Source organism: Leuciscus leuciscus, assembly GCF_965113295.1.
Source record: "Leuciscus leuciscus genome assembly, chromosome: 25".
Lineage (NCBI taxonomy): Eukaryota > Metazoa > Chordata > Actinopteri > Cypriniformes > Leuciscidae > Leuciscus > Leuciscus leuciscus.
Window position 1 is genome coordinate 21,752,201 of NC_138724.1, and position 27,277 is coordinate 21,779,477.

Sequence of the window (27,277 nt, forward strand, 5' to 3'; positions counted from 1 at the left end):
CGAGGGAGGGTGGAACAGAGGTAGAGAGATTCACACAGAATAGCCCTCATAGGGTAGACAGCATCGCTCTGAAACGCACTCACAAGCAAACAAAAAGAGAGGCTAAACACATCGAAATCTTTTTAGACGACAACAGGAACACAGTCCTTAAGCAAAGGTAAGAAAGATCTCCTTAGTCCTTGCGGTGATTGTTGTAAAAAGGTGCAAATTAGAAAGATCATTCAAGAGAACTCTAAGACATTTGTTGTTAGGTTAAGTTGACTACTTGGTTGTTTTGGTGCAAGGTGTTTGAAGACGTGGCAAATGGACAGAGCAGATCAAAAAGTGCCTCAACAATGGGCCTTGAGGGACTCCACCTCAGGAGAAACATTAGAGTCCCTGCTGAGAGTATTCCAGCGCTTGTGTCATAAGCTACGCTTCATAGTACCAGCCTCTGCATTGGCGTCAATGGTTAGTCGACAGGTTAAATTTATTAACCCTACAAAATAACTGCGTCAGACAGGGATGCTTTGCCAAAAACAGCAAGCCAGTGGTGGTCCATCCAGACCACCCCTTAAATTCAGGGTAAGTCTATTAACAGGTGTCCTTTCCCCTTCATTGGAGTAATGCTATCTGTTATGGTGCTGATATGTAATAACTGATAAGCACAGCTTTTGTTTTCTTAATCTCAATAACACTTCACAAAATATCTGACGCCAGTGTACCTGGTTGGGTGCCAGCTTGCATTGGGAGGCCAGGAGGGCCGTGGAACTTTCCAGGGTGGAACTGGGACTTATCACAAGTCTTGACACTTTCATCTTTAAAGGGGTGATGGATGATGTTGTTAGCCTGTGCCTAAAGATGAAAATATTTATGTTGGATTTAAAATAAAACAGTTGGTTTAAATACAGCAAATGGCGACTGCCACACCTTTGGTTCACAACATAGCATGAAGCTGAAATACATATTATCTATGTAACTCAAAGGTTGGTGGAAATTCAAGCAGGTAGTTTAATTACTGTGTGTGATCATTAAATCTGCAAAGATGAATAACAATATGTGGCATGCTTTTTTTTTTTAAACAAGTGATTAAAGAGTATGTAAATATTTTAAGTAATAATTATCCTTGTAAAAAGAAAGATGGCATTACTGACGCAACTTGATGCAAGGCTGATCCTTTTTTTTTTTTTGCTATGTATCCCTGCAAGACAACAACGAGATGCCCCCATTTCTACATTACATAATAATGCAACAGACGCCTTGGAAACTTTTCTGTCTCACTCTTACAAAACCTACACATCCTGAAAGCCTTCCCTGTTAGAACTGTTGGACTGTTCTCCACTGAGCATGGAAAAATATTTTTTAATAAACTGCATGTTAGCTTTACTCTAATAGAAGCTCCTGGCTTGAGATTTATATAAAGAATGTCATTTATAGAGGATTTTTTTTTTTAAATCCTGGAACTTTTCAATAAAACATATCTTTGAAAGAGGCATGCCCTAGGACAAGTTTACATTTTAGTGTACAGGACTCGGAGGGGGCTTCCTGAATACTAAGATTTTTCTGAATACCAAATATTGTGTATAGCTGAATTACAAATGGATCTTGTTTTGTACTGATAGATGGGGCCCGGATTGTTCTGGAACTTTCCATCCAAGACTAGCTGCACGGTTCCACAGAGCCTGCTGCAGACAATGTACGTAGTTCCGCCTGTAACTGAGGTTGTAGCCTTTCTTTTCCGTTTTTTTAGCATCCATGCCTTCATTTTTTGTTTGTCTCTTTGCTTGTGAATTCCATGGCTCGTTGCTGTGTCTGACCACCTTGATTTGTCGACCAATCACTGGGCAATGGCCAAACAAGGTCAAGTGTCAATAACCATCATTACTCAGCACTAGATCATTACTCATAATTCATTGGCCAATAGCTGTTGATTGTTCCAGCTTTGAGTCTGTGACCAATCCATTGATGTAGGTTTATGTTGATTTAATGTAAAAAGATTCATTTTATCATTTAGGTTTCATCAACTATATAGGGATCTGAATTATGAGGTCTTGAATATCTTACAAACAGTTGTTGCTTGAGTTATATGTTATTTGATCATAAAATGTCGATATATGTTGCCTTCAGAGATGTATATCGACCTTGATGTCCATTGTTTTGTTTTGGTGGCTTTGGTACTTTGGATGTTTTTCTGTTCTGAAAATCTTCTTCAGTCCTTGACCTCCAGTGCCCCCAAGCTTATAATCAACTGAGCCACATGATACCAATTTCACTTTAATGAACAACAATAAATGAAAAAAATCTCCATGAATAATTTGACTGCACATGATTGAAGAAAGCTATTATGGGTTTGATTGTATTATATTCTGACCTAAATAGGTGTGCAGCTGTGATAAAAGCCCAGGCCGAAGCGAAAAATCGCTTCATGAAAGCTTTTAGATGCAGGCTATTTAACAAAATGGAATCATTAATCTTTCAAGGAAAATGCACCTAACATCCCTGGATTGGTTTCCTACTGATCCATACAGTAGAAACCTGTTTACAGGAAAGGTTCAGCCAGCTTACTGTACTTCTGGCCTAGGTAAAACAGCCTTATTGAGGACCACATACCAACTCACCTTCTGTCAGCCTGGCTTAGAGCACTAGGCAGCTCCTGACAAGAGGCAGTGTGAGGGGTTGGAAACATGGTTAATTCTGGTGGTACAACACTATCAGGGCAGGCAGCTGTTACTGACCCTTCGGATGTTACCCAGAATCCCTCTGGAGGTGTGAAGCGAGTTCTCTGAGGGATCAAGTTTACGAGTTTTTGTGAGTTTCACAGCTGCTTTTTATCTCAAGTTTAATACAAAACCATATTCTGTTATTGTCTCTTGGACTAGGGCAGTGTTTCCCAAAGTGGGTAGTACGCCCCATAGAGGCGGCTCAGGGTTATAAAAGGGGGCTGCGGCGAGGCCAAGAGATAGTGTACAGTCAGCAGATTGTTGTGCAGAGAAATATAAGACCCCACTGTGAAATTATCCCACTTTATTGAAATTTAAATTTTATTGCCATTGAAATTTTATTACCTCAAGATGACACCCAGGACCCGCTTGAATGGTCTGTGATCAGTTGTAGCGGTTGTTGTTATGGATTAACAAACTGCTAGATGGCGTGGTTGAAGAATCAGAATTGAGTAAAACACAAAACATAGCAGGCTATGAATCTAATTCTAATGTCACAACTACCAAAACAATGTGTTTACACCAGACGCGAGTGGCCTGATGTGACAAAAGCAAATTGAAAATCAGTGATGCTGTGCACTGGATGCGGCACGACACAATACATTCCCGACAGTAAACTGATGCCAGTTCTATTTCCGACATATTCCAGCAACCGCACAACTTCTGACACAAAGGACACAAATGTTTGTCCAGTGTAGACAGCCTCAAGAAAATAAAATATGACAAGGCATATCTCACTTTCAGATTCACCAGTACAACGGTGGGTAATAAAGAGACCACATTGTGTTGTGTCTAAAATATTAGCTTCTGACGATATGAAGCTGAAAGCTGAAAGACGCCACTTACGGCGCTGATCCACTTGTCCGACACGACTGTCGCGTGGTGTCGCGACGCCTCCCCACATTGGTACGTTGATGGGGGTTTACCGCTATGGGCGTGGTTTTGACCCAGCGGGAAATGTAGCGTATCAGAACAGAGGACCTGCGAGAGACTTCCCTCCGTCTCCATATGCTCTACTTCTATTGGATAGACGCGTCGCGTCTGACGGAATTCATTTGCATAAAGATGGGCATCGGCCAGCTTTTTGACGCGCAGCATTTTTTCAAATGAAGCGCCGCCTTCCCGGAATGCTTTGCGGGCGCGACAAAGTCGCTTGACGTCACCCATAGGAATATAGTGGAGCGCGGCGCGACAGAAGTGTCGCACGGACAAGTGGATCAGCGCCGTTAGAGTCTTCACATCCAAACACAAAGAGAAGCCCGTTGAAGTTGTAGTACTGTATTAATTACAATGTTTCAATATGTCCTTAACTCAATCTGCTTGCAATTACATCATTCTCTTGTGGGCACAGTTGATTGGTTCCTGCTGTATCAGCGGCCAATGTGCTCGCAGCTCAATATTTGCTGTAGCAGTTGCAGCTCACTTTCAGAAACCCTCCACCTTCCCCAGCTCCACCTGCATAGATCAGCAGCATGTCCTGTACTTGCTCTGAAACAGCAGCAGCAGCAATAACAGCAGCAGCATAGCAGATCTATTCCGCCAAGACAAAACATATCAACATGGTCATATCCATTACCTTGCCAAACACTCCTAGAGTTGTCAATATTTTTCTCTACAAAAGGTGGGCCTGGCAGAAAAAGTTTGGGAATCACTGGACTAGGGTGTGCATCAGTTTATGACTGTAACGTTCCTGAAACAGTCAATTAAGTGTAAGGGTTATGTGAGCATGTTTTATTCCCATTTGAGTATTTTCTGTTTCATCTTCCATCAACCTCTACATTTGACCTTATACAGTGGTTCCTTATAAGAATATTGGGCTTGAATTAAATATATACACATTAGAAGAACAAGAAGATCCTTCATTCTATAAAAACACATAGAAAACAAACTTAGCAATGATGCCAAGCTAGTTTTTAGTGGGTGTAAACAGAGGATAGTTTATTTGCCTTGATGTTTGACTTTTGCCAGACAGCAAAAAGTGCTTTATAAAAGCAGCTATAGCTCAGGTCTTCTGCTGATTTCTCCCATATTTCCACATTGACATAAATTAATTTATTTTTATTTCCTGGTATATTTGATGCTGCCAGTACGTGGGTGGTACTTAGCACTCTCTACACCTTGCTTAAGCAGCCATGTTCTTTCTATTTACCTTGATAATGTTATCATCCAAATGGCTAATTAAAACTTTGATCACTTGTATAACCTAATAGCGATGCCAATGAGACTGTATTGCTCAACTTCTTGACAGCTTTGTGGCAAGATTTTTTGCCTGTTTTGTGTTTAGAGAATGACTTCCGTCTGACATAGATTTAGTTGTAACAGATTTTTTTGTGCACAGCATAAACACACATTGTCTTGTCCTAACCCAGTTTCCAGGTATTGATGGGATTCTGTATATCAGGTCAGACCCTTGCCTTTAAACATATTTATTGATTTGGTGTCTGGCATATTCTCTTCCAATAGTCATTCCGTTGTCATATTCCCTCATGCACTCTTTTTTGTCACTGGGCCAGGTCATATGCCAGCCCTGGCTGATGTTGTCTGCTCAATCTCACTCAATATGTGAACTCTATCTAGATCAATCGCCAACATTCTCTAAACGTGTCTGAGAGTGGCCATCTATTTTAGTGACTCCAAACTCTAGTTGGTTATCCAACTCTGTGAAGATTGTCTACTGGCATTACTATAGGTTATAGTACAGAACCCACAAAAAATAAATCTCTTTGGTAAGGTTGGCTACAGGTTGGTTTTTGACATGAATGTATTTATTAGTTCCCTGTAATTTTTATTACAAGATAACACTAATAATTTTTTTAAAATATTTAACCCATAGAAAATGTGACTTAAATATTATAGACTTAAATGATATATCTACATACAGTATATACAGACCATAAACCATAGACAGACCAATACATTTTTAGCCAGTTATTAGTGGTGCATGCTAAGGTTGCTATTACTATTGATCATACTTAAGATTTTAGGTTTGTTTAAATCTCTAAACCTAAATATTAAACTTTGGTGCATAGGTACCTCAAATTGTGCAGCTTGATTTGAAGAGGTGTAATATTATTTTTATAAGCAATTGGACTTAACATTTTCATCTGGTGGAGAAAATGTGTGAAAAAAAGAGTTGAATAAGGGATCTAAGCCATATCTAGTGGGGGTGGGCTCTGTTGACTTCACCTAGTGAACAGCCACATGCTTGAAAATACTCGGAATACCTTAGCAACCAGATAGCAATGGTGGTTGCGTGGAACCACTGGCAAGCACAGCTCATGTTCTCTTTAGAAAGAGTAAAAATGTAGCTCTATTATAGTATACCAAAACAGAGTGCTAATGATTATAGTAATGATCTGAGAAAGGTCAGTACGTGTGGGGAAGGAGGAGGGAAGATGGATCTACAGAGAGAATTGTGACAGAGAAGAAGGGAGGGAGGAAGAGAGGCCACTTGAGGGTATTGTGGTCATGTCTAGACCTCGTTATAATCAACTCATGGGAGGTGTTATGCAACCAAAATAATCATTCCCTGCAGGGCTTTGAATCATTCTATCCATTCACATCCGAGGGTTTGATTTACACTGCCCATGATTCCAGGACTATGACTTTTCTGCTGGCTTGAAGGGTTCTGAATTAAACTCAGTTATTGTTTGACTCTTCTGAGAGAATTATGTCAAAGTGCTCTGTCATCTCTTGGGTAAAGGTGGCAATAATCTTCACTAATATTTGGATTCGTTTTTTTCTTTTCTTTATTTCTAATTCATGTTCTTGTTAATGAGGAACTCGTCCTCAAAGCACTTGTATTTTTTAAAGATGCCAAGAAGGTTAGAAGGTTAAATGCTACAAAAAGATGTTAATGACTGTTGCTTCGCCTACATGTTTATGCTATCAATATTTCCATTAAGGTTGTAAATGAAGCCATTCTTCATAATCTTCGTCTATTTTTGTAGAATTATTAGAGATTAGTAAATTAGCACTAGGCTGTGGAGGTGTTTGTTAGCTTAGCATCATGTTATTGAAATATCAACTGACAGTGATGGAGCTCCCATAAGCCGACAACCCTCAGCTACACAGCTGGAGTTTAATAAGTAGCCTACCTAATGGAAAGGCACAGTACATTGTCTCATCCATCAACAGATCCCTTGACCTTGAGACAACCTGTGAGCTAGTGTCACAATTGGCGATGTGCTCCTGGCGACTGACAAGTTTGTACCTTTTTCGTATCATCCTGAACCTAACCACCAAACAACATTCAAGCCATGTTCACAATGCCACCTCATTATAAGTCCACAAAACCCCATACTCACATGCAGTTTTATCTTGTTTGGAGCCAGATTGAAAATTCAGCCCTGCTGAAAATGCAGGTAAAACCAACTCCTGATGGTAGCTGGTTTTACATGTGGTGTGTCTCAATTCGCTCCCTAGTTCAGTACACTGCCCAGGTAGGCATTAGAATGTTGCAATGTACTAAAACATTCACTCCCTTGAAATTTCCAGCAAGCATAAGCTGCTTATTGAAAATTTTGTCTTCTTCAAGTCATCAGAATAATGATGTTGCTGATACGATTTAATGCATGATGTCATAATGTAATTGAGTCATTAGTATCCTAATACTTATTGGATCAAGGACCAAATGCTTATGTGTTTATGGATTCTTTCCATAGAGAACTAGGGAGTGGAAAGAGACACATGCTTACTAGCTGGTCCAAGCAAGCTGGTTTAGGTGCCTGGCACACAGTGGGTCAGAGGTTCACCTAGTCCCCACCAGCTTAGCTATGTTCCAAAACACAGCTTGATTGGTTGACAAGCTTTACCACCTTAAAGACCTGTGGGAAATTGTTTAACAAGTGCAGTTGTACATATTTCCTATTGAAACAGGAAGTTTGGGCAGGGCATAATGAAAAGGTTACGTCAATAGGCTTTAGTAACGTCGCAGTTGTAAATCTACGCACTTGTTAGTTGGCTACAGGTGGTTTAAGGGGGAGGGACATTTTGATTCTACAATTAACATCTGATTGGACAAAAATCTGTAGTGCAGGATGAGTCATCAACATTTGTGGTCCATTTTGCTAGAAGAAAAATTCTGTAAATTTTAAATCTATATCTAGAAGTGCACTACAGTATAGATGACCTCAAAGCTAACAGACATGGAGTAAAAGCCACAAAACTAGTTTTGATATCATCAGGTCTTTAAGCTGGTATGATCTGATTTCCCCCCCCCCCCCAGCAGGGACTACATGGTTTGAGCAATGGTAGTGTGGGTAATATTACAATATTGGAGCAGCAAGACGGATTTGATTGGATTAGGGTTTGCTGTCGAATAGCCTTGTTAATCTCAGGTGTGTGTGTTGCCATGGTGATTGCAGGTTGCTCTCCAGGATGGCTGGCATGAAGGATCAGCAATTCACTGAGGAGAAACCGCTTCTGCCAGAATCCAGGGGACAGGAAACAGAGATGGTGAGTATGTGTGAGTGTGTGCATAGCTAAATATAGTAAATCGGTTAAAAATGTCAGCCTGTTTTTGGGCAAGAATACAAAAAATTGGATGTGTGTGTTCATGATAAAGGATGTATCTATGCTCACCAAATACTGCATTTTATCTTAATCCACACATCCACTTAATCTCAAAAGCATTGGGTTCTTACAGCCATCAAAAAGATGAAAACATCAGGAAATTCTAAAAATGTAATATGCCATGCCAGGAATTTTATAAATTCTTAAGATACACTTTACAATAATGTTATGTGTTCACATTAGTTAATTCCTGAAAGCGATGGAAAAACATCTATTTTACAGCATTTATTGGGTTATTAGTGTCTTGGTTTATATTCATTTATAAATATTGGTAAATAAAACGTAACAAAAATGAAAAGGATCTCAAGTGTAAACCCTAAAAAAAGATGATAAAATCCTTATCAACTAATCACAAATGATAATCACAATTTATTCGTCAAAGCTTGTTGAATGGATTTTTGTGTCTGCTGCTTACTTTCCCACATATCATTTTTTTTCTTCAGCTTCTCACCTCCGCCACCAAAGCATTGTCCTCCGATACTATTGAGGGCACTGTCTGCTGTAGTGTGCTGTAACTAGTGTTTGTGTCTATGTGTGATGTGGCAGGCTAAAGGACAGTGTGTGCACGTGCCGCTGCCCTGTGCTACGCCCTCCCCCAACACAGCTCGCCCCCCAAAACGCTGGCATGCCATCGCCCGACACTGGCTCGGCCTGACGCGCCGTCGGACCAGCGGGTACTTCCCGGTAGGCTGATAACTGCACAGACCATGTCCACCCCTCCAACTAAGGGATACTAATTTGTGTCAAGTCCTTAAATGCAATTATGATAGAAAAGACCAAACAAGACCTGATATTTTCTCTCTACCCAAAAACCCATTTGGTTTCACATGGTGTGATGAGTACAACATAGAAATGTTCTTTTTGGCTCAATGTTTCATATACACTGCTAATAAGCATTAGCAAAATTTTAAGCAATAGTCAATAGATTATTTTTCGTTTAAACTAATGGCTTTTCACATGATAATAGTATAAAAACAAGCAACATGTAAAATTTGTGAATAACGCTTAGACTTTGTTCAGACAAACAGCAAAAATCAGTAGTTTGCAGTCAGAACTTCAGACCATCACATGAAATCTGATTTTTACTTATTAATTTAACTGAATTTCATAGATTCATTCAGGTTTTTGTTGGTCAAATTGGATTTTTTTTTAAAACATGACTAAAATGTCATATGTAAAGCTTGGAAGTGCCAATTCACGCCTTTGTTAACAAATGGCATTCACTATATAGTGAATGGATTAACAAGTGAATGATTTTGTATACAACTTATGCATAAATGAGTAAACAGTACAGTAATGGCTCTGAATATGTTGTCATGATAGCATGATACCACACTCTTGTCTCTTAGCATTGTGCTAACACCTACATCATTGCTATGGCAACATATGCAGATATGCTGGATATTGACTACACTGTGTAAACAAATAGATCACTTCCAAAATGGCATTGCTCAGGGTGGTATTAGAAATGCAAATCAGATTTATGTGCAATGTGGCCAAAGCTTTAGAACTGTAATGTCATAAGTTTCACTTCCTCAAGAAGCAAAGTTGTTTACCCGTAAGGTTGCCCCCTTTTGCACTTCTGAGGTACTGCATTAGAGTTTTTATCCTGAAAAGGAGTGACACCTGCTGGTCCGACATTAAAACAGCTTTTGCTTTTCTGCTGCCAACAGCTCTAACTGCATGCACTAACCTCTTTCTTTAGGTTTGTGGGTTTATTCCAGCTGCTGCCAATCTGCACAAGAATAACATTATAAGTTATACTTGCTTTTCCAAAATGGATGCTTTGTTTATATCTAATGTAGTTCATACTAACTCATGTTTCCTTGCCTTTTCAGAAGAGTGAGATGGATGTTTTTTGTCATTCCTATAGTGACAGTAGGAATACAGTTGTCTGGCAAGAAGATGTCCTGTTCTCAAGCTGTTCTTTTACACCATTGTTTTTACCCATTTCACCTTTTTTCTTTTGCATGTTGTGTTCTTATCGTCTTTACTCATTAATTCTGAGGTTGGACCAGCAAAACACTTTACCATTATACTTCCATGTATAATAGAATTAAACAGGCCTCATATCAGAAGTGAAGCAAGCTCAGCTTGCATGTTTTTATCTTTCCACAAATAGCTGCTGATCTGAAGCCAGCTTAGCCACCCACATACTAACCAACCAACCATGTGAAACAACAACCAGTGGTGTAAAGTACTTGAGAAATTATACTTTATTATTATACTTAGTATTATTTTAGGGCATTTTTACTGTACTTAATTTAAAAGGAATACCTGCACTTTTTCTTATTTACATTACTAAGTACGGAGTGAATTATATGTTTTACTCCTTAGAATTCCATTTAGACCTTGAAACTACATATATCACTGTGTCATAGTGATTTAAATCTAGATTCTACTTTCCAGTTGTAGAATTCAATTTTGCTTTCACTCCAAATGTTTTTAGCTAGGTATTTTGGTTTCTATACTTTAACTTAAGTACAATTTCTCAGTACTTTTTACACTCCTGAAAAAAAACCTCACAGTTGCCGAAACACAACAGTTCAAGTAACTGTTTCCATCACAGAAACCCATTCCTCGGTGACTGGATTTTGCAGTGTGTTGCTCCAAATGCTTATTTATTGTAATAGCACATTAAAAACAAATGTACTTTGGCTTTGATGAACCTAACCTTTTGTGTTCCTTCAGGAAAACTGCGATACCTTTGTGGCTACAGGAGACTGGAAGGTACGGTGACTTTTCCCTGTGCATATTTGTTGTTGACTTATGATTTACATTTAAACTGCCCGTCTGTGAGGGATTTTGAGCCATACGTGTCAGATTCAAAATGGTGTGGTTGACATAGCGTCATTATTTATTTTTTGGCATTTGATTATTAAAGACAGCAAGACAGAGAAAACAAAGAAAGAATGAAATACAGGCGGCACTGCTATGACCTCCAGAGTACAGATTCAATCAATATCCACTTCAGAGCACTAATGGAAAAATGCAGTACCAGCCTGCTGGTTAAAACTGGTAGTTTAATCGTTCTGTGCCAGATGATTTTTTAATAGCTGTGATTTTTCTGGTTTTATTGTGCAATAATATAATATAATATAATATAATATAATATAATATAATATAATATAATATAATATAATATAATATAATATAAAATGGCCATTATATAACGAAAGGTGATGATACACAGGGCAACTTTTTGAGCAATGTTGCTGTGTAATCTTGTCGAGCGATTGTTGCTTGGGCACTTTCCCATTGAAAATGGGGCAATACATTTCTATCTGGATAATTTAGATCAGTCGTGGGCCCTTTGTCTCATCTGGTTGCCCGTTGACGGCAACATTGCCCAAAAAGTTGCCCTGTGTATCATCACCTTAAGAGTTACTTACTCGTTGCAGTTGGAATCTGAGATAAAAGTTGAGGCATGAGAACTTTATCACCTCAGTTTTATCTCTGTCTCACAGTTTGCATCATCTCTTCACACCTCTAACAGAAATAGGACTAAATCACAGAGAAAAGAATTTGAATAAAACAGTGAGAAATCCAAACAGCGGATGGGGCTGGAGATGATAGGATTTGGAAGCCGCACACTCATCGAGTGAGACGTTTTAATTGTCATGGAGAACGGATAATTAAATAGCTGTTTGGAAGTACAATATGGTTACCTAATGGCAAGCAAAAAAAAAAGAAAAAAAAGAAAAGATGTACGAAGAAAGAAAGAAAGAAGATGACACTGAAAGTTAATAACCTAAACATATTTTGACTTTTGATGTGTTCACACAGCAACAGAATACGGTTGTCAGCCCTGTATTTGAGTTGTTAATATGGTATATGTTTTTTATAGTATGAATGGGTATAGGTTATTTACGGGAGTAAGAACCGCATCAATGAACTCACACCCGTACATTTTCAAGACTCAAAACCACATTCTCGGAAAGTCCATGTGAACGAAACTGTACTGGACAACTAGTTGCCTGTCACGTCATATATACAGTGCAAGTAAGCCACTCTGTGCTGCACAAACACGTCTACCATGTGTTGCGACGAGGTTTCATGTGTGGCTTTGGTAACTTGCTGTGATGGAGATATGAGCTGTGTGTCATCTAAAGGTTTTAGAAGGTTTCACTGTTCTCCACCAGAGCTATCCGTCAGTTTTGTGTGCCATGCGTGTTGAATCAACTCCACAACAACTACATACATTTATCCACTAACCATTCAGAATCGTTCAGTTGCATTCTAAAAGTTGTAACTTCTTCCGGAGTCTCTCCATCAGTGTCCGACTCCAGTTGGAACATTTATGGCTGAACACCGCTACTGACAATTTCTGACATTTTGGCGAAGTGATATTCTCCAGTTTTTTTGTTTCCGGCGTATCCGAAGCACGATCTCTAAAGGCTCCTGGAGCAGCAGCTACTTTGCATTTAAAGAGAGACACACAAAAACTGTGAGTTTTTGCTCACAACCAAATAGGGGCACATTTGACAACCTATAATAAATGATCTGTGGGGTATTTTGAGCTGAAACTTTACAGACACATTCTGGGGACACCAGAGACTTATATTAGCTTCATCTTGTGAAAAGGGGCACAATAGGTCCCCTTTATAACAACTAACACAATCAATAGAAATGCATTTTCTCCTAAATACATGTTTGGCTCCTATATTCTGAAAAATATTTTAGAAACAGAATTACACATCAGAAGATTAAATGGCTCATTTTATGATACATTTATGTAACTTGCAGTGAATTCAAGGTACATTCTATCAGTTTACTACAGTATATTTGTGTTGGGATGGGCAGTAAAATTGTAGTTGCCAAAAATGTATAATTCCATTTGTTAGTACTCTACAAATGTCTGTTACAAAAGAATAAGCACTAAAAATCTGTTAGCACTTACTGTATTTGTGTGGTGTGATGCGGTGGGCAGTCCATTCTTTTCTTTTTTTTTTTGACAATGACAATGCAACTGTTTTTACACCTGTGTATAAGATCAGCACTTGAGAGGAGGAGATAGAGGTTGTGCATTTAAGCGAGACAACAAAAGCCAAGTCAGCCACAAAGGGATTCATCTTGAATATACACCGAGAAAAATACTCACACTCAAACGACACGCAGTCGAGTCTACACTACACGACTCGTGCCACATTGAGTGTGAAATCTATGAAATCTTTACTGGCATTTACTTGACCTGGCCCATTTCGCTCTGCGTGTTGTGTCTTTGTCTAATAATAATATTCAGATGATAAATTTGCTCAAGCAGTAAATTGTAAAAATCGATTTAAAATTCCCTCTATTCAGAGAATCAAGCACTATATCGCTGCTAAATTGCAACAAAATGATTGAATAGCCATATTAAAGGCCTTTATGAGTGTGCGGAAGATAAAGATAGAAAATATGGGACAAATACAGACAGAACACAATAGATTTAGACTGACACAAAGCCCAGCCAAACACAAGCAGCCTTTTTTTTGCAGTCAGCCAATGAGAGGGCAGGGGTGGGGTATGAGATGTTTTGGGGGAGGGGACAGCAGCGCTGCAAAACTCCCTGGATGGGGAGAGACAAAGAGACGCCGTAGCAACTGCAGCATCTCTCTGGTTGCCTGCATCTGAGTCCTATTGCCCGGAGCGGACCTTGTCTTCTTCCTGCTCATACACTCCTTTAAGCAAGCTTACACAATCTCTAAAGAGCCATGCCGGAGTGCTGGGATGGGGTGAGTGGGATATATGTGATTACAGGAATGTAAATAGAGAGTAAGAGAGACAATGCTTTCGTTTTGCTAATAATAAACAGCTAAAAATGGTTTTATCTAACAATTTGTTGGCTATATTATCATTCTTAAGTGTTTAGCTGGTTGAATAAATTGTTATTTACTTGATTTGCCCTGTGGTCAGAAATAACTAGCTTGACCTACTGAACCAGTAATTGTGAAACAGTTCCACTGTTGCATATTTTTAATAATGTCCAATTATTTTATTTTATAATAGCTAGTTATTATACAAAAAACAACAACATCAAAAATTAAATGGAATCCTCTTAAGAATGTTTTTTTTTTTGTTGCAAAATTGAATACAAATAATTAATAGAAAAGATAAAGAAAATAGAAGAATAAGATATAGACACTACTTGTTTCATCTTTGAAATCATGTATTTGTGATGTTGGGATTCTGAGTTCTGCAGAAATGTCCAGTCATGTGTGAGGTGGCCATTTGCACTGACACACTAACACACTGACACGGGTGAACCGTGCACTCTAATGCACCCCTGCAGTAACCTGGCGTGTCTGTTCAGAAACGAGTGTTTGTGCATGTGGTATTGAAGATTAATCTTATGTCAGCAGTCTAATAATAAAAATCTTCCTACAAGGACAATTGTGTGACCTTGAGCAATACAAATGAGCAGCTACAAAAGAATTTCTTGAGAGATTATGATGCTTTACTATTTTCTTCCCCATATTTACATAGCATTGTGCTATCTAGGTCAAAATTCCTATTTATCCTATCAGTGTTTGTTGAATATTATCTCCCTAGAAAACATGCTCAATGTTTTTTGCGGCACAGTGACAGCTGCCACAAGATTTAATTTTGACCTAAACACAGAGGGACACAAACAGCTGCACTAAACTCACACATTCACAGACCATTTTGCATCTGATCTGACCTTCCACTGATCTGATTTTTCCAACATCAAAAACACCAAATGAAAGGGGCTTAAACCCCACAGGAGATTTTTTTTCCCGTCTCTCAGTGGATCTGCATAAAGCTGCCCGTGAGGTGTCTGCTAGGATTTGTGCATAACTCTGGAAAGCTATGCTGAAATAATCCTCAGGACAAGAAAAAAAAACACGCACACATACATTCATCGCTCTTCTGCTTGGACAGACAAAGTCTGAGACTAAATGTGGGTCAGATTAAAATGCCTTTGGAACTGGCAATTAAAAGCTTGTTACGTGACCGTGTGCAGTCAATCTGAGACCAGAGATGCTTTATGATAAATTAATTAGTCTTGTTTTTAACTCCTGCCACTGTTGATTGAATAGATTTTTTCGTTCCTTGCTGAAATTTTAGCAGTCAATTATTGTAACTACAATATAAGTGTTTTAATTGTTTTAGCTTGTGTTTAGCTACAACCAACAGGCTGAAATCAGGGGCCTATTTCAACCCAATGTCAAAAAGTGGCCCAATTTACTTGACTGCACCCTGGTAATTAATACAAATTGAATAAAATGGTAATGTCAGTACTGCTATATATACAGTATAAAGTTCGGGTCTCTCAAGTGATCCATTGTAGGTCAGTGGTTATAAGGAAAAGTCTGGCCTGGCTCTCAGACTGTTGGCTGAAATCGCTTTTTCTTGTTGTTGTAGGAACATGACATTGAAACCCCTTATGGGATGTTGCATGTGGTGATCCGTGGGGCTCCCAAGGGCAACAAGCCAGCTATCCTTACCTACCATGATGTTGGGCTCAACCGTAAGTAAACCAAGTTTTTTGTATTTGTTTGTACAAAGGTAAACCATACCCACATCCCGCTCTCAAATTCCCAAAGCAATACGCACTGCACCATTTCAATCTTGGTACACCATCTGTCTCCACGCATTGACCTGAAGTTAATTTCCCCATCTCCACAACCGAAAAGAGACGCTTGTGTGTTTGTGTGTGTACTTTTGCATATGTGCGTGTTCAAAGAGCAGCCCTCTGGAAGTAATGTGTGTGGGCTGTGATCAGAGCTGTAATTTGGATGCCAGCTGACTGCAGTTTATCAGTTCTGTAAACCGACTGCATGCAGTGTGAGATGAAGCCGATCTCAGGTGCACAGGTGATCAGCGCCACATATGTGTAGCTGTAACGGTCACCAGCTGCCCTTGAGAGCCACCAGAGGGCACATCAGACTATTGTCATTCCCTCACAAACTACATTTCCCATAACTCAGGACTCCTCATCCCTGATTGCATCCACCTGTGTCTCACTACCTTGCTAGTCTCAGCATATTTAAACCATGTACACTCATTCATTCCTTGCAAAGTCTTGTATGTTGTCTCACTGCATTTCTGAGTGTGTTTGTATCCTGTTTCTCCCGTGTCCTGGTTCTCTTGATTCTCTGCCTGTTCCCTCTAGTGATGGGAAGTTCGGATCATTTTACTGACTCTCTTGTTCGATCTCGTTCATCAAAATGAACGAACCTTTTTGAGTCATTTCGTTAATTTAAGGGGCTTTAAATGTTATACTTTTAACAGGCAAATTCCCCGAACACATCCATCTACGCAATCTTGATCATATTCTGAATTAAGAAGTCCCTATAATGTAGGGTGACCATACGTCCTGTTTAACCAGGACATATCTGGCCAGGATTTCGAGATCGCCCAAAATGCCCGGGATTCGGCTTTTGCTTTCTACAGTCACCATTCATTATGTTTACATTTTTACATTATTTGACACTGACACGTACGTGCCAGCTTTGCAGGTCATGCATTCTGCTTCACACGGATCCCGATCGAGACGAAAACACAGGAATTTTCTTAGCAATGCTAGAACGCACATCAACCGATCACTTGTTTAGCGTTCATGTAAACACTACATTTAGATTCACCAATCGGAATTAATTCAGTCCTACTGAATCAAAAGGTGTGCATGTAAACAAAAAGAATGGCGACGAGAAAGCAAAAGCCGTATCCCGGATATTTTGGGCGATCTCGAAATCTCGGCCGGACATGTCCTGGAATATGGTCACCCTACTATAATGCAGTCAAAAATAGGGAACATAAATAATTACTTTACCTTCCGAGTCTTTCGTTCATTTGTCACGTGACAGACGCAATTAACGGATTGTTCATGAACGACTCATCACTAGTTCCCTCAGGTTTCTCTCTTTGCCTCACCCTGATCTGTTATTGTTTGGATTGTTTGTTTGCGTATGACCCTTGCCTGTTATCTGGATTACGTCTTTGGATTACCCTGTTCAATAAATACTGCATTTGGATCCTCAACCTTTGTGTCTGCAGTACGTGACAATAGCACAGCTTTTTATTTCTTGTTCATTGTAGCTATACTTTTTAGGAAGGAGTTGCTATAAACAAAAGGGAATTAATGTCTATCTATTTTGTACTAAATGTGAATAATGGGAATTTAATATATGGCATGATAAGGAACATCAGATCCATTTATGGGTCAGCAGAACAAAGGTGGCAGGGTCGCTATTGACCTTGATATTGAATTCCACATTCTGTCAATGTCAACCTTGGCCGAGAGCTCTTTTCATCACTCACAGCATGACGTTCCTGTCCTCTACTGCTCCTCTCTCCATCCTCTTTCCACCTAATCCCTTCCTCTCCATATCTGCCCATTCCTCATTATCTATTCCTAAAGTGTGTTATTGTCTGCCAGTTCGTATATGCAGTGTGAGAAACGGAGAGAGAGAGAGAGAGATATGTAGGTCACAAAAACATACCGATCATGCAGTGTTGGGGAGGGGAGTGGGCAAGGTCAGCACTGCGGCATAGAGTAACTCTGGCTCTCCTCTCTGCTGCAGATACATGTATTAGTATGCATGGCCATCCTTCCATCACAAAACATGACTCAGTGAGAGGTAAAGAGAGAGGGAGAGAGAGAGAGAGATTCAGATTTTTGGGGGATTCAGAAGACTTATAATACCGCACACAAGTTATATGGATGACTTCCAAAATTTCTTCTTTTGTACTCCACGGAATAGGTAACAGCATATGGGTTTGGAACAACATAAGGACGAGTCACTATTTTGAGATAGAGAGAGAGAGAGAGAGAGAGAGAGAGAGAGAGAGAGAGAGAGAGAGAGAGAGAGAGTGACATTGACCACTGACAGGAAACACTGGCCTATATAAAATGCAAAGTGAGCAATACAGCTGGGAGGGAATGAAAAAAATGGGTTCATTCACTAAAGGGTAGAGAAACGCGAATATGATTCATGCCACAATGCATCACCTTTTCAGAAGACTTATAATTCCGCACACAAGTTATATGGATGACTTCCAAAATTTCTACTTTTGTACTCCACGGAATAGGTAACAGCATGGGTTTGGAACAATATAAGGATGAGTCACTATTTTGATCAATCCATTCCTTTAAATAAACTTGAAGACCTGCCAAAATACCATTTGATGTTGATTAGGGAAATGGCATGATCTAAAATGAGTTATTAGTGCCGCTTGAACAGTTAGCTAGAACACTGAAGTTGTTCTGCTTGTTCATTTTATGATCTAAATAGGCCAATGATTCTGGCAAAAGAGATGAGCAGAAAGAGAGAACAAACGAACTGTCCCAAATTTGAAGTATTCTTTTATAATCAGTAATGTTATATAATGTACGATGTTATGAAAGGGGATCCAATGGAATCTGGGATAACAATGTATTATACGGTTGTTGGAGATGTACGACGTAAATACCACAGGCACAGTATAGGAACATAATCCTTCTGTACCATGCATGGTATAGCCTATAGCCTAGCCTATGGTACCACACTATCTGTACCATCTGATACCGTCATTTTACAAAGGTAACCACACAATACGTTTTTGTAAAGGCTACGATGTCTTGCTCTCTTTCTCTGAGCAGACAAGCTGTGCTTCAACACCTTCTTCCACAATGAAGATATGCAGGAGATCACTAAGCATTTTGTGGTGTGCCACGTCGACGCCCCAGGCCAGCACATTGGTGCCCCCCAGATGCCACAAGGGTATGATGAACACACACATTAACATTTATTCACCAGTATTAGCCATTTTACGCACAGGATATGTAAGGAATATATGTTGTAGACATTCAATCAATTTGGAAAAATAATAATTTTAGCCTGTCAGCAGTTAACTGTCACTGCAACAACCTGCTACAATCTTCTTTAAATAAAGACCAACCTTAGGTATGTATTCCAAAGCATTTACAACCATTTAAGTTCAGATCTGCTCAAAAAGGCAGTTAACAGGTTAAATAAATAAATGTTTGTATTGTAATGTCGGTTACTGTAGCCTACATTATCCCACTTATTGCATGGCCACTCGCCAAATACGTGGACATGAAATATTGATTTGAGTTGAAATTATTTTATAATCTTACCTGTAGGCTATGTGACCTTAAAGCATCTGCGAAAAAATGTGCAATGTACTAAACAGTTGTCCTAGCAACAAGACGAACCTCGTCAATATTACTGTAAAATGAATCTGCTCTGAGGGGATTTTCACTCACTACAGTTGAAAACTGAGACACAAGATGGCGCCAGTTGCGTTTGAATTAAAGAAAAGCGCGCGAGTTCGCCGATGAAATTAGCATACTGTCTATGGAAATTAGCGCCTGAATGCCGCGATTGACCAATCAGAATCAAGTATTCAAGAGAGCCATCATCATGTAACTTTTTTTTTTTTTTTTTTTTGTCTTGTTATTCCTAGGTATCAGTATCCCACCATGGATCAGCTAGCTGGGATGCTTCCTAGTGTGGTGCAACATTTTGGGTGAGTTATTAAACTCTTAAAGACCCCCTGTGGTGAAAAAGTTTTTAATCTTGGTAATATGTCTGGTGTTTTTAATAGGCTATGCTTCAAGACAAACCATGTGCAAATTCATAAGTCAACACCATTGCTGCTGAGTATTTTCTCCTTAAAATTGTAGTTTACTGAAGACAGTCTCAAAAACGCAGTTTGAAATCATTGGTTTTTACACATTGTAGGCTAACCAATCATGTCAGGGCGTGAGGGTGGGCTATAGCATATCATTAACTGCTGCTGCCAAGTAGGGGTTCTCAAGAGAAGCCTGGTTATCCCAGTATATTTTTCTGCCGATATGAAAAATCGTGTATATTTAGCAATATAGCGGGTGAATTATATTAGATATATTACGATCTATATTATGATGAACTATATGTCTTTCTCCACTGACGTTCCAACTTCCAAGTTGTTTAAAGCGTTTCAAAGGATACTGATTTTTGGAAGGCAGCTGTCTGGTGAACGGGATGGTTTGTATAACATTAGCAACACATTATTAGCTGTTTGATAACGTAGTCAAGCAAAAGGCCAATCATTTTAATTACCAATATGTGTCCAACATTGTAGAGAGCGATACAAAACTTATTACCACTCGGATACATTGACTTGTAGAGCCTGTATGAGTGAGTGGAGGCAGGGCTAGTTTGCATATTCATGGTTCACTAAATGAAACAAGGGTGTACTACATTCAAGCCATTTTAAGTCATTAATATATATTTATTTTTTTAACAGGAAAAAAACGTTTAAATATGTCATTTTGGTGATCCGAGATGCGTTTTAAGGGACAACATTGTTTGACTATAGGGGGACTTTAAATATAGGCTGTTATGCTAATGTAATGATAACCTATTACCAATATACATTACTCAATGTTCTCTTTTCTATAGCTTCAAGAGCATTGTGGGAATTGGAGTCGGGGCTGGTGCCTACATCCTCGCCAAATTTGCTGTTAGTATTAAATCTCAGCCTTTTATGTTGGTCAATGGTCTTTTCATTCACATTCAGTGCAATTCAACTGTGCTTTCTACACGTAGCTGATTTTCCCTGATCTTGTGGAGGGTCTGGTTCTACTCAACATTGACCCCAATGGGAAAGGATGGATCGACTGGGCTGCTACAAAATTGTCTGGATTCACCAGTGCTTTACCAGACACTGTCCTGGCCCACCTCTTCAGCCAGGTAAATTAATCTACATTTCTTATGTTTCACTATGGATACACATATAGAGTAACCTTATAAATAAATAATAAGAATTAAACTAATAGTAAATACACATCTAAGACTTATGTTAAATTGCCAATGTTAAATTGATATCTCAAGCTAAATATTTAGCTAACATAACATGTATTATTGTATGTGAATTACAGGAAGAGCTTATGAACAACACAGAAATTGTGCAAACCTACCGCCAACAGATCAATAACACCGTCAACCAGTTTAACCTACAGCTCTTCTGGAATATGTACAACAGGTAACTGCACACTGCCTCGCTAATATGTATACAAAGTGATACATAATGCATGCATTGAATAAAAATGCTGATTTGGTAAAAAAAAAATTACATGGATTTTTTTTTTCTCCAGCCGCAGGGATTTGGAAATGAACCGCAGTGGCTCTGTGCTAAATGCTAAGACCCTGAGGTGAGGACTATGTTAATTTGACTCTGACTAGTATTCACATTTACATACACCTGTGTGATCAGACTAAATTCTCAATTCTCATTCTTGCAGGTGCCCGGCCATGCTGGTCGTTGGTGATAATGCTCCGGCTGAGGAAGGCGTGGTGAGTCTTTGTGTGTGATATTTAGGGAGAAAAAAGATTTAATCATGTTTTTCTCATCATTTTCATTTTCGTTTCAAATTTTCTTCCTCCAACCAAACGTCTCTCCTTTCCGTCTTTCTGTCATATTTGTCGAACGAGTACATATTTTGTAATTCAGAGACAGGTCAATCCCTTCTGCATTCCTTTGTTTTGCTCCCTCTTTCTCCATTTTTCTCGTGGGAGCAGATGGCACCGGCCCCAGGGTTGATCTCCCGGGCTTTGCCAGCTTGTGTGCACTGGATATTTTTAACTCTGTGCCATGGTCCTTTAATCTAACATATGAAAGCTGGGTCAGTGCCCCATCACATCTAATCAGACACACAGGGTGAGAGATGAGGAAAAAGAGGGACACGATGAAGGAGGGGATGAGATGGATGAGTGAGAGGTAAATGAAAAAAGGATGAGAGAAGAGAAGGATTTGAGTAATTTGGGTCAAAAGGAGGAAGATGAAAAGGTGGGAGCAGCAGAAACAACAGAAGGATGAGTAAGAGATTAAGACGAAAATAACTAAATAAATAAATAAAGCATGGAAAATTCTGAGAAAAATGACAGATCGGAAAAGCAAGATGCTGAAACGTTTGGAGCACCAATGAGCACCTACTCATTTCTGATTATTACAATATTCCCCATTTTATAATAATAGTAACGACAATAGTACTATTAATTGTCTGGTTTTACTTCAGTTTCTGGTCTAAATCATCCATATCTTAAAATATATACAAAAATTATTTTAAATTATTAAAAATCTATAAAAATTATATATATTTAAATATATTGGTTGGAAAGATGGGTTCCCACCATCAGTATCACATCCATTGACTAATGCAGACTCTTGTGGTGGAAGTTTTCATTAGAATCGTGAACATGCTAAAAAGTGGGCACCTATCCCATTCCAAAAGTGTCAGCGCCGGTCCGAACAGAGCCTGCAGACAGATGCGTCTGCGCAGCTGTCTTTCCTTAGTGCTGGAATATGACTCATCTCTGCAGTGCCGCTGTAACTGGGTCAGACCTCAAGAACACACATACGTACTCTATATATATGTATATATATATATAAATATATATATATAATCTCCTCCCTCCATCGCACCATCCATTTTAATGCCCATCATTCAACTGCCTTTTGAAAAACTTGTTTTATCTTTTCTTTATAAAAAACTTTATAAAATTTTTTACATGTTTGTTAAAAACAGTATAAATGCTTTCTGTTCTTAGGTTGAGTGCAACTCAAAGCTGGATCCAACCAACACCACATTCCTGAAGGCAAGCGAACAAACATACTGTAGAAATAGAGGCAAAACTTTTCACTTTGAACATTTTGGCACATACATTTTCATAAATATATGATAAAAAAATGTATTTGGTTTGTTTCAGATGGCTGATTCTGGCGGAATGCCTCAAATTACACAGGTGAGACTGCTTGACGTGTCTAATCTCAGATCAGTCTTTAACAAATAGTCCATTACAGTGGTGACCCAACACAGTGGCAGAATTTTTATTGTACAAAAGTAATAAAAATGTCCTTACATTTTTTATAAAACAAATAAGGAAAAATGTAAGTTAAAACTAAATTCAAAGGGAATTTTTATAATTTCATGATCTCAGCAGCCAATAAAATGCTGTAATTTGTTTTGTGCAATTGAACCGTAAGTCTCGATCATACTTTTTTTTTTTCTTTTTTTTTTACAGCCTGGAAAACTAACTGAGGCTTTCAAGTACTTCCTGCAGGGAATGGGCTACAGTAAGTCTAATTCATTTAATATCATTTTGACTGTCAATGTATTTACTAACAAATGTTTCAGGGCAAATCAGCACCGAAATCAGTTCATTTAATGATTCTTTCTCTGCCAAATGTAAACCGATCCAATATTTTCAGTGTGTCCTTTCTCCCATGTGTGTCTTAATCCCATTTTGAGACAGTTGTGAGTGTATGCATGTAAATAAATGTCTGTGTGGAGGTGTTGTATTTCTATAATCTGTACTGTATGTGTATTTTCCTGCCCTTTCTCAGTTGCTTATGTCAAGGATCGGAGAATGAGTGGGGGGCCAGGTACTTCCTGCTTCCTGTTCACGCCTGCCCTCTTCCTCATGTAGATGATACATGTAGTTTAGTCTTCTAATCCCTTGCTTTTTTGATTGGCCTTGATTAATTTATGTATTTGTCCTTCCCAGACTGATATTTCCATTCATTCATTATTTCCTTTATTGATCAGTGATTTTTCCTCTGGAGGAAAAATGTGCTTTGAATGCGCTCTCAAGCTCTCTGCATGGCAGTTATTTGAAAACATAATTTTAGACTAAAATAACATGAAATATTTTTTTTTTAGCTTAGAGTTATTCTTAAAAAGTTTCAAATATATAAAAATATGCACCTTTTCCTGAAATTTCACCTTTAAAAAAGCGTTCGTAGGCTGCAATATATTTTGTATTTTTATAATATTTATATATTTTTACATACTATTTTCTGTTTCAGATTGATTGGAATGAGTGTGAAGTCAATGACAATATTTTCTTATTTTCAGTACAAATATCTAAACATAAAACCAGACACAATTACTTGAGAAGCGAAAATGCATAAAATGTAAAGACTATTTATAATCTTTTTTCTTGGCCCATTCACAAAATGTTTTTCTTGTTTATGATCAAAAATCTAAATGGTTGGTTTATGTTTAACAAAAATAAAGATGAAAAACCGCACTCTCAAGTTATATTTTCATAAATGTATTATTACTATGTCCTCACAGACGCGTTTCGGCCTAAGCCATCATCAGTGTGCGCGCCTGCTCTTAATAATATGGTTTATGTTTAAAACAAGGGGAAATATTCAATTGGGATAAGGGAAGTGAAATCTAAAATGAAAATATGTAGACAAAATTTTGCCTGTGTATGTTTAGATATTGTTTTTTACTGAAAAACAAGAAAAATACTGATTTAAGGAAATGACTTTTTGCACTGAAAACAAAAAGCATTTATAAAGATTATGATTGGATATTTTTTAGTTGGATTTGAGTCATTCTGGTGTATTTGCGGTGGAATGTTACCAGCTTGAGGCTGAAATTATTCTCGACCAAAAGTTCAAGCATGTCATCCCTGCCTCCTCTGCAACACATCATGCAGCCCAGCTGAACTTCCCTGTGGATATGAAATGACTATTCATCTCTCTTTCTCTCTTTTTCTCTCAGTGCCTTCGGCCAGTATGACCCGTCTTGTTCGCTCTCGAACGGCTTCTCTGACCAGCGCCGGTTCCGTGGATGGTTCTCGCAACCGCGCATGCACAAACTCAGATAGCAGTGAGGGAGTTGGGCAGGTCAGCCACACCATGGAAGTGTCCTGCTGAACACTCGTGCACTCGTCTCACACGCACACATTTAGAGAGAGACGTGGCATGGAAGGAGAGCGTGAGAAGAATGAAGGTCTCATACTGCTTTCATTCTTTCTTTCTCAGCCATTTTCTATGTCCCTTTCTCTCCGTTTTTCAGTGTTAGCCCTCATAAAGGATTAGTTCATCCAGAAATTAAAAATACTTCAATTATTTAATCACCCAGAAGTCTTCAAAAACCTGTCTGACTTTATTTCTTTTGTAGAACACAAAATGAGATATAAATTTAGTCCAAGCTACGGTTTTCCAAATAATGAAAGTGAATGGTGACCACGACTTATTTGCAGTGAATAACAATTTTTTTCATGAATTGGCTTCAGAAGACTTGACAGATCATATGCACCACCTTTATGATGTTTGCATAGTGCTTTGTCGCTTTAGGAGGACGACAACACTTGGTCCCCATCCACTTCCATTGAATGGAAGAGAGCAGCTTGGACATTCTACTAAACATCTGCTTTTGTGTTCCACAGAATAAAGACATAGAAGAAGGTTTTTATTTTGAGTTGAACTTTTCCTTTAACCTGTAAAAATTAAGACTTGCTATCAATTTCCTCTTCAGAACAGTGTTTGGTTTCCCCCAATTTTGTAACACGGATACTTAACGCTCAATGTGTCAGTATTTCTGCACCCTTCGCTTGCTGCCTCCGGCCTTCACCTTCTCCTAAGACAAAACTACAAGTCCCATCCGCCCCTGCTCTCACTCATTCCTGTCCTATGACAGTCTTTGAGGAGTAACTGATGGATTGGGTCGCAGGTTGGTCCTGAGGAAGAGGACGAAACAAAGCAAGAGAAAGAAGAAGGGAAGGTTCTTAAACCAGAGGGTGATTTATGAGTGACGTTTGTAACCGTGTTATGCTCTCCCTCTCAATTATGAACGAAATCAAAGCGATTGTATAATCGAAGAGGGCGAAAATCTCATAACCAGTAAACAGTTGCTTTCGGCTAATCATCTCAGCTCATTCAGTCATTGGGAGTGTATGTATCACCTCATACTGTAAGGAAGAATCACCGTTTTGATAGTTTTATTTGCATTATTTGAGCTAAATTTGATACCATGATTGGATTTCTTATTTGAAATATGTAAATGAAGTATGAAAAACAGTTTTAAACAGGTTTTCACCATTAAAGTAAGAGCAGAAGTTGTTTGACTTGACCACTGATTTGCCTTATAGGGTTTTTGCCATGTTAGACTGCTTAATTTAGCCATTCACTTTCAAATCAAGTCTTACATCATAAAAGACAATATATGGTCCTACACAAATACCCTTTTAGTGTGCACTCACTGTCATATTAAAGTGGATCGTTTCTGTACAATCTCTTTTTTGTAGACAATCGGCTTCTAACCCAAACCAAACCGGAACCATCGACTGAGGCAAAGCCTGTGTGATAGGGTTTTCAGTGCGTTAATGGTACAGAATCAAGGCCTCCCGCTTCCCTTACAGCACCCAGCCCCGCACGAAGAATATACCAAAGCTACTGATATAAATGCACACACGAATGTACACATACATGTTCCAATGAGGGCTGGGCTCTGCAAGGTAACTTGTGTGCATATACTTTCACACACACTCAAAATTCATGTGTACTCAACGCTGCTTGCAAATAAATTACACTGGAGGATTCACGTGTATTAGAATCAAGCAATATTCAGTTATTTAAATATGATTGTAACTACTAAGTGCAAGCTTGTTTCACAATTTAGGTCTGTACATTCACATTTAGTTATTTTTTGTGCTATTTTACAGTGGACCCTTTTCTCAATGGACCTTTTCACACGGCTCTTAGTCAACATCATAGTTATAAAACACAAATAATTGTTTTTGCTTTCCACTTGACTCCAATAGCAAAAAAAAAAAGCATTTGTAGCAAGAAAAAATGAGATTGATTACGGTGGTCAGAAGAAAGATACTTTCCATCACTCCATCAGCCGTTGTATTAGAAACATTCACACATCAGCATTAACTAGTTTTCTGAAATTTTATGTCAAGTAATATAACACAAAGTATAGTGTTATAACATGACATTTTGAAAAAATGAAAATTTAAAACAATGCTAGATTTGTGATGTTGATAACTGTGGGACGTGCCATCTCAGTCTGTGAAAAAGGTCCATTATTGGAAAGATCTGTTGTTGATGTATGTATACAAACCGCACAAAATAATCGGAAAAAAGCACCACAAACATTCACATGAATGAATGAACAAATCAGCGGACAAACAAAATAAATGAGCAAATAAATGGGCAAATATATGATTGAACAAATAAATGAATGAAATTGAATTAACTTCCAGAGATGA

General features: G+C 38.6%; 1 protein-coding gene across 7 annotated transcripts; it reads left to right on the forward strand.

Moving 5' to 3' along the window:
* ndrg4 (NDRG family member 4) lies at positions 1-27,004 on the forward strand. Of its 7 annotated transcripts, XM_082160062.1 has the most exons (18): positions 8-157; positions 1,602-1,675; positions 8,066-8,156; positions 8,820-8,957; positions 10,965-11,003; positions 15,639-15,744; positions 18,859-18,979; positions 19,686-19,748; positions 20,666-20,726; positions 20,813-20,956; positions 21,145-21,248; positions 21,361-21,417; positions 21,508-21,559; positions 22,814-22,861; positions 22,973-23,008; positions 23,288-23,339; positions 23,610-23,648; positions 24,781-27,004. In XM_082160062.1, exons 2-18 carry the CDS (start codon positions 1,602-1,604, stop codon positions 24,933-24,935), a joined length of 1,380 nt encoding a protein of 459 aa, XP_082016188.1. In that variant the 5' UTR covers positions 8-157; the 3' UTR covers positions 24,936-27,004. The 7 variants fall into 7 exon arrangements, with proteins under 7 accessions (XP_082016190.1, XP_082016192.1, XP_082016188.1 ...); XM_082160064.1 differs by lacking the exon at positions 1,602-1,675 and having other exon boundaries at positions 1-157; XM_082160063.1 differs by lacking the exon at positions 23,610-23,648.
* Positions 27,005-27,277: the final 273 nt, after the last annotated feature.